Source organism: Lates calcarifer, linkage group LG4 (genome assembly GCF_001640805.2).
Source record: "Lates calcarifer isolate ASB-BC8 linkage group LG4, TLL_Latcal_v3, whole genome shotgun sequence".
Taxonomy (NCBI): Eukaryota; Metazoa; Chordata; class Actinopteri; family Centropomidae; genus Lates; species Lates calcarifer.
In genome coordinates, this window is record NC_066836.1 from 11,593,565 (window position 1) to 11,603,947 (window position 10,383).

Below are 10,383 nucleotides of genomic sequence, written 5' to 3' on the forward strand. Positions count from 1 at the left end.
TTCGGCTTTTAAAAATGTATTGGGAGTCCTTCGACCAGCTTTTCTCACTCCTCTGTGATACTTCACTTTCACCTGTGAAATTCCCAAAGGAGGGCACCTCTGTTTCTGGGTTCACTGCTTACAAACATTCAGCCGCACACTGGACGGGTGTGAGTGTGAGTGCATATACAGTACGTGTTTGTGGAACTGCACAATGCATGACATATGATAAAAAGTTGCAGGTCAGAAAGAGAGACAGAATGAGAAAGACAGAAACAATTCCACTTACAATTATATGTTAGTAGAAAGCTAAACTGTTTTTCCCCATGGTCTTTTATGAATTTTTCAAAACTTTATTCTGAAAGGCAGCAGAGTGAGTCTGTTATGACATATGTCACATGATCTGGGTGAGTCTGTCCAGTTTGAGTGACCAAACTGCTTTTGGAGGATGTGAATGTCATTTCAGTGTCCAGAGAAATGTCACTTCTAACAACACTGCCTCAGGGGCCACCGTACTGTTGGTGGATACCTAAGTATTCAACGTTTGGTCAACGTTCAACGTTTGGTCAGTTTGGAAGCTGTAGTTCTAAGTGCTGTTAAGTTGTACTGTGTTATACTGTTGGGTTTGTAATATCTTATTCATACTCTTTATATCAGTGAGAGCATGCTACATATTAGAAACATTCTGCAGTATATCACAGTATAATTCAACAGCAAAAATGACCATAAACATAAGTCAACAACTCTCACTTTTAACTCTGTTCAAGTCTCACTTACACTTTCAATGAAACTTTGTTTCATTACTATTTATTGCAGGGTGGTTGTGGTAAGCTGTTTATGATAGGTGTAACCTGGCTGTGGTGAATGTGTCATTTCACAGGTAACTGATATGCGTAACATTTGACTCCAATAATTAATGCATGACAGCATTTCAAAATACATACTAATAATCAGAAGCTGTTAGTCACATCATTAAAAAATGTTTTAAAAAAACACCGCCAAGCAACTTGTCTCACCCAAATACTAACTTCACACATGATGTGAATGCCCCACCCTGCTTCTCATTTGGCTCTCATCCAAAGGGAGTGGTGGAGTGGCTGCTTATGCTCTGAAAACTTGCCTACCTCAGGGATATACATGTTGCTGTCATAAGTTCAACAACTGGATTTGATCTGGCTTTGAAACCTTTTAAATGTGTCACCTGAAAACACCTGGATGTTTTCCTCCTGCATTTATTTTGCATCCTGGCAGAACACACGATTTGTTGTCGTCATGCAGACGTTTGTCCTTGATGTCGTAACACTGTATTCACACACTTACTGCGATACCAGTGAAATTAATAACAATACCAAACAAATTAACTGTATGAAATCATACCACAGTGACGCATATTTTGTAACTCCTTTGAAGTTCAAACTTATGGCTCAAGTCTTCCTATGAAATGAATCAACTCTTGCTTTCTCACAACTGTACTACTCAGCAGAAAAGTAATTCTTGTGTTATTTACAGAAACTAAAATGTCTCTTATCACTTATTTTACCACACACTAACTTTATCACAGTGAGTGGACAGTGTGGGAGGGAGAGGTCAAACATCGTGTCATCAGTAGAATACGCAGTAAATGTGAACGAACTCATCTGTTCAAACATGCTTATACTTACACACACTGAAGCCTGAGAGCAGCAATAACTCACTTTCATTTAGCTTGGGAGAGACACTGGAGTTTTTTTTTTTCTTTGTTTTTTTTCTCTTTCTTTTTTTTGCTGAGTCTGTCTTGCATTTACTGTTAAGACTCCCTGCCTCGAACCCTTTCATTATGTCCACGCCCATGACTCACACCAGCGCCGTCTTCCTGACATTTTTCTCACCTTTCCTGTTTGCAGCCCCACGTAGTCTCACTTCCCAATGCACTTTTAACAACCAGCTCTAGCCCATTATAGTTGATTCAAATTGTCATGCTTCAAAGGACACTGGCCTGGAGTTGCTGGCCCTGGCAACTCTTGCTTTTTATCAGCAGTTTATAGAGATAGCGAGCGCTTCGCTGTGGGAGCGGAGCCTCGCCTCCCCCCCAACACCAGGATTCATTCAGCTCACATTCCTGTGGTGTTAAGTGAAGAGCCCAGTTCTGTTCCTCCTACTAGAATGCTTCAGTGGAGTTGCAGAGGAGAGAGGAGGGGCATGCAGGGGTCAGTCTCTCTATGGACCAGGGCGAGGTTTCTTAGACCAGACACTCTTGAAAAACAAGCAGACAGACAAACAAGTAGTTATCCCCAGGGTAAATGCAAAAACAAATGTTTCCTCCTAATGATAAAAATGAACACTTTTGACTTATTATCTGTAGTTCACACAACTTCACAAGCACCTGCTCAGCTTTAACAGAAATCAAGGGAGCATTCTTGGAAGCCTTTTTAATGTCTTTATAGGCATCTGTATCTCATATGGCACAACATAAAACATAACTCTTCCGTAGAAAATTATATGGTGTCTGGCTTTGTTCAGATGTCTTGCAACACTCTAAAATTGATTTCAGAATGACTTTATCTGGCACAAGACTTAGGCAATGTTTCCCCCTGCTGGCAGAAAAAAAATACACATATTTGCAAACTAAGAGGAGTTGACGTGTGCGGCGCAATAGAAACAAAACTCTGAGCACAAACCAAAGGTACTTTTCCTGCGTATCTTACCAGGGGAAGGCTCGCAGTCTGGGTGGGGTCGCCTAGGTGTGTCTGTACGTTGAGTCACTGCCAGTAGCGACAGATCCCGCGGCGCCCAGTTAAGCCAGCAGAAGCACAAGTGCAGGGATAGAGAGAGTTTCTTCTCTTGAGCTTTTAAACGCCGACATAAATCCATTATCTGTCACTTTCTGAGCGGGTCACTCTCGGTGGAGCCCGGCTTCCTCCTACGGGAAAGGACAAAGTTCGCGAAAAAGTTGTCAAAAATGGCGAATGTTTTAATTTTCTACATCAGCCTGTTGTTGGTAAGTACTTTACCCCCCTTTTTTTTAAAACGAAGAATTCACCCCGCACTATAAAGTCTTACTTAAAACAATTGTAACGCCTTTACTTTCAAAGAAAGTATAGCTATGATGTAAGTATTTGCTGTTAAAGGGACAAGTCTAATTAACATTAACGAACATTTTAAAGCGCATTTAAAACTGACTAAAGGACGTCTCTGTGCTTTAGATTCTGCCCTGCGTGGAGTCGTGTTTAACCCCGAAATATCTCTATGTGCCTGTGTCACGAACAATTCCGGCTGGATATAAAGTCACAACAGGTAATTCAGACATTAATTGTTCAACCTCTCGTTATCGAACAGTTTTATCCACTGCACCTTTACTTTGTTTCCAGTATTGGCTCTTTTTTGCTGTTGTTCATAACTCCCTTTCACCTTTTCCCTTCTCTCGGTTTTCAGTTAATGTTGCCGACTGCGACGTCAAATCATTGCACTTAACTTTGACTGACCAAAGTTTTACAATAAACACAAATGGAGAAATAGTAGCTTTAACTAGAGTTTACGTGCCAGCGAGAGGTCGGACATTTTCTGTGTTGGCTCAGGACGACAGTGGACCGGAAAATGAGATGGAAGTTCACCTTGTCTACAGTCCACTGCAGGGGAAAGTGGTAAGACAACTGTGTATTATTAGTCGTTTAAATAGGCTATAATTTTATTGGGCCTTTTTTTCTATTTTAAATAAATTTCCTTTTGTTGTTTGTCACAGCTCTCAGACCAAAGATTCCTGAAGCGCTCCAAAAGAAGGTGGAGTCCCCCACCCTTCAACTTGTTAGAAAATGATCCGGGGCCTTATCCAAAACAAATTGAAGAGGTAATTTTAATGTGGGAAATATAGGTCACTTTAACATAGTGTATATCAGCTTTACACTACATGCATGTACAGTCTGGCAACACAAATCCACATATTTTCTTACTTTTGCTGCACTTTCTCACCTATTCTTATTTTCCCAGATTATCTGATTCACACACCCAGACACACCTATTAATTACATTGCTTTTGACTGACTTAATGCTGTGATTAATTCCTTTAAAGCCTTTTTACCTGCATTAACAGACTGCCCACTGAAATCTGCCTGAGGATATCATGGGGTCACATGTTCTTTTGTTTTTTTTTAAACCCTTTTCCTTGATCCATTTCAAAGTATTGAAGGTTTTAAAAAGGTACAACTTGTACATGTATGAACTTACATGGTTTCTGTTGTAGATTGTGTCTGATTCCGCAGCCAAGCACCGAGTCTACTACACCATCAGTGGACCTGGTGTTGATTCACATCCAGTTGGAGTGTTCTCTCTTGACCCTAACTCTGGAATGCTGATTGTGCACAGAGCAATTGATCGCGAGGAGTTCCCAGTATTTACAGTGAGTGTGAAATAGGGCTGTAACCAACAGTTATATTATTTATTGATGAATTGTTTGGTTCATATAATGTCGTAAACCAGCAAAAAATGCCCATTATAAATTCCCTAAAGCTCACGGTGGCAGTACAAAAGACATTCAATTTACTATCATATAAAAATTCCCTGACAAGTTGCAGCTAGGAACAGTAACGTTTGGCATTTGTGCTTAAAGAATGACAGAAGCGATTGAAACCATAACATTTATAATGTTGCCCATTTGAGAATGCATTAAACCATGTGATATGCTTTGCATTTTTTCACACTTATTTTTGCGTGTTAATCTTGTAAAAAAAAAAAAAAAAAACTTTTTCTTTACAGTTGACGACCAGAGTTTTTGACAAAGGGACAAAACAGGAGACAGACTTGCCTTTGGACATCCAAGTACTTATAGATGATGTGAATGACAATACTCCAGAATTCAGCAGCCCGCTGCAATTTACTGTGCTGGAGCATAGCAAAGCAGGTGAAGCACATGAAATGCGCACCAGTAATCCTGCCGTATTTGACCTTCAGTGAGGATGTTAGTAAACTTAATGATCATGTTTTATATCACAGGGACAGTCGTGGGGAAGGTGAACGCTACAGACAGAGACAAAAAGGGTACCCTCCATGTCAAGATCAAGTATACTCTCTTGACCGGGTTAGACCTGTTTGCCATCAACCCAGAGACAGGTGCCATCACGACAGTAACCAACACCCTGGACAGAGAGGTGAGCTTTGCCATCATAGTCCTAATAATATACTCAAATATAAAAAATAGAAATGAGATGCTTTATATTAGTCTCTTGCCTTATTTTAAGACATATATCTTTTTCTCACATTATTTTGTCCCATTCTTCTTAAGATAAAAGACAAGTATCTGGTGACAGTAAAAATCAAAGATTTTGACGGTGCAGTACAAGGTCTCGAAAGGACTGGCACAGCAACCATAACTCTGGGTGATATCAATGACAACCCACCAACTTTCACAAAAGCATCTGTAAGTAATTAGCAATTACCCCAAAAGAAGACACGTCTAAATAACATCTTATGTTTTGTAAAATGAAGTATAACAAGCATTTTGAACATTTTTTTCCTTTTAGTATGAAGCCAGTGTCAAAGAAAACGAAAGTGAAAAACTTATCCTTCGAATCCCTGTTGAGGACAAAGATTTAATCAACACACCAAACTGGATTTCAAAATTCGTTATCACTAAAGGAAATGAAAATGGAAATTTCAGGATCGATACTGACCCCAAAACAAACGAGGGACTTCTGTACGTCACAAAGGTGAGTTAGAGTTTGTATTATTATTGTAAAATTAGCCATTATAATATAACTATTTGACATGACACATAGGAGAGGCTCACATTTTATGAAAAGTAAAAGTGTAAAACAGAGCAGAGACAACAGATTTGTATCTATAATGCCTTCCTTCTCTGTTTTTCCAGGCCTTAGATCATGAACAGTCTAAAAATGTAAAACTTGAGGTTATGGCACGTAATGAAGCTGAGCTGAGCAACACTCAAGCCCGATGGCAGTCCATCCCTGTGGATCTCACGGTCACTGATGTTGATGAGGGTCCAGAATTCTCGGCTCCTACTATCCGCTTCACAGTCAAAGAGAACACACCAAATGGCACGCTGATAGGACGCTACACAGCTGTAGATCCTGAGACCAAGAGCAGCAATGACATCAAGTAAGTAACTCAAATTTGCTTTAAAAAAAATTAACTTCCCTGTGGTACAGTGTGGCTAATAAGGGAACAAATGCAGTAAATCCTCAAGACCCCAACTGAAGTTTATGTTACACCTCATAAACACTGGAGGGCAGACTTTGACTGCTGAACTGAAGAATGAGCTGGTAATATAAAAGTATCTTTCCACTTTCTCTCAGGTATTACAAGGTCACAGACCCAGCCTCTTGGATCAATGTCGACAGAAATACGGGAGAGCTGAGGGTTGCAAACACAATTGACAGAGAGTCGCAGTTTGTCCAGGATGGTGTTTACAACATCACCATGAAGGCTGTTGACGCCAGTAAGTTGCTTGTAAATTCTGTATACCTAGTTGTCTATGGGGTCCATACAGTGAATATCACAGGCTCAAGTGCATCTCAAGTATATCAGCGCTTGGTGGATAAAGACATAATTGCCTTCAGCACTGTGCTGTTATCTATTTTTTTTTATTCACATCTATTACTTGTTTTATAGACTCACTCTCTCACTGGGTTTGGCGAATATCCATCATTCAGTCACTAAAAAACTCTTGTGCTGACAATATATTTGTCACACCTTTGGATGGTATTGTTGTACTAGCCGAAGGTTATTTAGAACATCAGCTCCACCCTCATCAGTATCTGTCTGAACACACCATGTGATTTGCTCAGGCTCTGTCTCACCCAAGAACACCTGTTGACACCGATGTGACTAGTCGCTCAGAGTGACTCACACTTAATCCAACGTGATGGTGGAAAATGGGCTCTTATCCGAGATGCTTGTCAGAATTTGTAGTTTCCTGGTAACTGACACCTGAGTGATATCAAAATGCGACTATCCAGATCTATCGTGCCTTTCCGCTGTACCAACATGTCCACATCTGTCGTGCATGAGTACTAATGAAATTCTAATGTATTTCAGGCTCCAAAACGGGCACAGGAACAGTTATTATTCAGGTGGAGGATGTGAACGACAACATACCAACAGTCCCCACCAGCGAGCTGGCAATCTGTGAGAAGGAAGGAGCGCTTGGCTCTGTGGTGATTGTGGCTGAAGACAAAGACCAGTCCCCCTTGTCGTCCCCTTTCACATTTAGTTTGCCACCGGACAGTGATGACAAATGGTCTGTGACAAGAATTAATGGTAGGTAGTTGTATTTTTTTTACCCATTCTATCTATCCATGTCTGACGGAGGAAAAAAAAACTCTTGTTTAGCCACAGCAAAACATTAATGAAACATCCGTAGAAGCTCTGCAAGGTTCAAACAACTCACACAACATAATCCAAGTCTCAGTAATTCATTCATATCTTTATTATCTCCAAAACACCTTTTGTTGTTGTGACAGCTATTAAAAAAAACACAACCATAAAATCCAACAGAGGGATGCCAGTGAAGGAGGCAGGCATTAAGCTGATTATTTTGACCTTAACTGATCATTTTTGAGGCATATACCAATATCAACTGTGGTGAAAGAAGAATTCTGCTAATTTATTTAAGTAAAAGTAGCAATAGCACACAGTAAAAATAGTCAAGTACAAATGCTGCATTCAAGTAACACTAGTGATATGGCACTTTGAGGTGGAACTTATTGGAAGTTCTTTGTATATAGTTGTTAACCCTACTTAATAACAATCTTTCATATTTTTTCATATTTGATGTTTTGTACCTATGGTTGTCAAATGAAAGTACCTGGGATAAGAACTACAAAATGACATGTTTGGTTGAAACAGTTGCAAAAATCATCACAATGGACACTCGATCTGTCCTGAGACATTAACTTAAAGTTTAAAAAGTTTTGCACAATGTTGCACTGCCATTTCCTGGAGAAACTTAAGTCTCATCATCATTTTTGCACTTTTCCTCCTTAGCCACAGCAGCTACATTGGCTCATACCAAAGACCTTCCTAGGGGGCTCTACAAAGTTCCAGTGGTTATTAAAGATCTGCAGGGCCATGGTGGCATACAGACAGCAACAGTAAGGATCTGCCAGTGCAGGAATGGAGTCTGCTTGGCTGAGGATCGCTCCGTGTCATTAGGGGGACTGGCTTTACTGGCTATGCTGTTGCCTCTGGCTCTCCTCCTACTGCTCTGTGAGTACTCCACTGCTATACGCTTGCCAGCAGGAATGTGTAGGCTGCACTGTATAGATAGTGATGCAGGAGTTTTGCGCTCATCCATGTGTAAAAGTGCAGCAGGAATGATAGAAAGTTAAAGATTCTGTTGTTGCTCAATAAAGCATTGTCTTGTCACACTACAAGACCATTATGTTTATCTTGTGATACCTACCTAACATTATTAGGAAACCACTCCTTGTGTATTCATTTATAACATTCTTGCTTTGTTATTGCAGGTCTACTCCTTGTCTTTTTCTGTGTGACAAAGAGAGACAAGTTGGAATTTGAAGATACAGGAGACAGCGGTGGAGTCCTGCTCAAATCAAACACTGAGGGCAAAGGGGATGAAGTGGTAAGAACATAGTAATGAGAGCTTGTAAAGAAACCTTATTTTCATTTGAATCTCTTATTTCCCTTTTGCTTCGTTTATTTAATTGTTGCTTGATTCCTTGCCTTTGTTTTGTGGTTTTGCTCCACAGGATTCTAGTCTCATCACTGTCCCCACTATCGGAGTAGATCAAATAACAAAGGGCTCAGTGAAGGATGTGAATGCAGGATGGCCAGGGATCAAGAGCACGAGCACACTCGGAGGTCAAAGTGTACATGGGAATGGGATAAACAAGTCTTGTGTCGATATGCAACAGTTCTATTCTAGCCAGTATGATCAGTATGATCAGTACGGTACCCAACAGTTTGGAGGCCAGTTTGGTCAGCTTGGAAGCCAGGTTCTTAATAGTGGCTTTGACAGCAGACACCTTGTCCAGGACTCAGCTTTTCTTCACACCTGGCAAACAAATGGCCGCTATCTACACCAGGTAATGTTGTTTTATAGTTAAAAACATTTTAAGATTTTTAATTTAATTTATATAGTAAAACAAAAATGATGTTGGCACAAAAAGTAAGAGGAAGTGGAAGAATTAAATGTGGCCAGATGCGTGCACCTTTTTTTTTTTTCTCTGAGGTTTAATAACTCCTTTGTTATCTGTAAGAGCTTAGGTAATTCTCATGTGTAATATAATCTCATTCTCTAAGCTGTGATAGTATCCTCTGTAAACTTTAATAATTTTTTAACTTCATGGTGAGAAATATTATTTCTATAACTTCCTGGCGAGTTGTTTGCTCGCTATGTAATATCTGACTGCCAGTCATATCCTGAGCAGCCTCATATTATCACACGGTCTAGTATCTCTGCTCCCATCGCCCAGGCTTAGCCCACTCAAGAGTAATAACACGCTTCCTCTCCCTTGCGCTTCGTCTTGCAGAAACTGGGCTATTTGGGAACTGAGGAGGACGGACGGTACGCCGACGACATCATCCACGCCTACGGGTTTGAGGGGGTGGGCTCCGCGGCCGGCTCTGTGGGGTGCTGCAGCGACTTCGGCGACAACGATAACCTCGACTTCCTGAACACACTCGGACCAAAGTTCAAAACTCTTGCAGATGTCTGCACAAAGACATGAACAATGAAGCGCCCAACATAATGGTGTTTACTTTTCACTGTGCAGGATGTAGGGAGGCCTGGGATATGAATGCTTGGTATGCCCCCGAACATGAATGAGAAAAAGAACAAGCAGGTGGCGTCAGTGTGCGCACGCCCTGGTCTGCTTTTGCTTTTTGTTGTTAGTTTTTTTTTTTCTTTGCTACATTTTGGTAAAAGTCTTTTGCACTGAAAGCTATGTTGTACATTCTCTACATGTTGTGTATTACTGTGTGGTTGTCTTGGAGGTCTTTGCAGGTTCATGATAGTTGTACTGATATATGCATGGATGGCTGTGGGGTCTCTATTAGTTAATAACAACTTTGGGTATTTTGGTTATTTTTAATAATTTGCATTGACAGCAAGTGATACAGTGCATTGTGATACAGTGCATTGTGCATTTGTGTCGCTGCTTTGAAATTGTGTGCTAAATTTTAGAGTTTTGATATATTTTTAAAGAAAAATAAATAAAAGGGATGATAATACAACTGAAATATTTTCTCATTTACATGAAAACACGTCATTTCAAATTAGGTTCTTATAACTATTTATCACTTTTACACAATAATGTTAATTAGTTTCCAGTGGTTTTCTAAATCACATAGCATTTGTGCAAACACATTCCAGCAGAGCCCTCGGCAGTCAGCTGGGCGTAGTTTCAGCCCTCTGTCACTGAGATTATTGCAACATTCTGACAGTAATCCTGC

The 10,383-nt window shown here is 40.3% G+C and overlaps 1 protein-coding gene across 1 annotated transcript; it reads left to right on the forward strand.

Moving 5' to 3' along the window:
* The first annotated feature begins 2,623 nt into the window (after positions 1 to 2,623).
* dsc2l (desmocollin 2 like) lies at positions 2,624 to 10,164 on the forward strand. The gene is made up of 16 exons (XM_018676540.2): positions 2,624 to 2,956; positions 3,162 to 3,252; positions 3,391 to 3,599; positions 3,698 to 3,802; positions 4,196 to 4,351; positions 4,708 to 4,852; positions 4,945 to 5,099; positions 5,234 to 5,368; positions 5,472 to 5,657; positions 5,819 to 6,066; positions 6,264 to 6,406; positions 7,006 to 7,227; positions 7,954 to 8,175; positions 8,436 to 8,551; positions 8,679 to 9,014; positions 9,462 to 10,164. The coding sequence occupies exons 1-16, from the start codon at positions 2,918 to 2,920 to the stop codon at positions 9,657 to 9,659; spliced, it is 2,706 nt and encodes a 901-aa protein (XP_018532056.1). The 5' UTR covers positions 2,624 to 2,917; the 3' UTR covers positions 9,660 to 10,164.
* Positions 10,165 to 10,383: the final 219 nt, after the last annotated feature.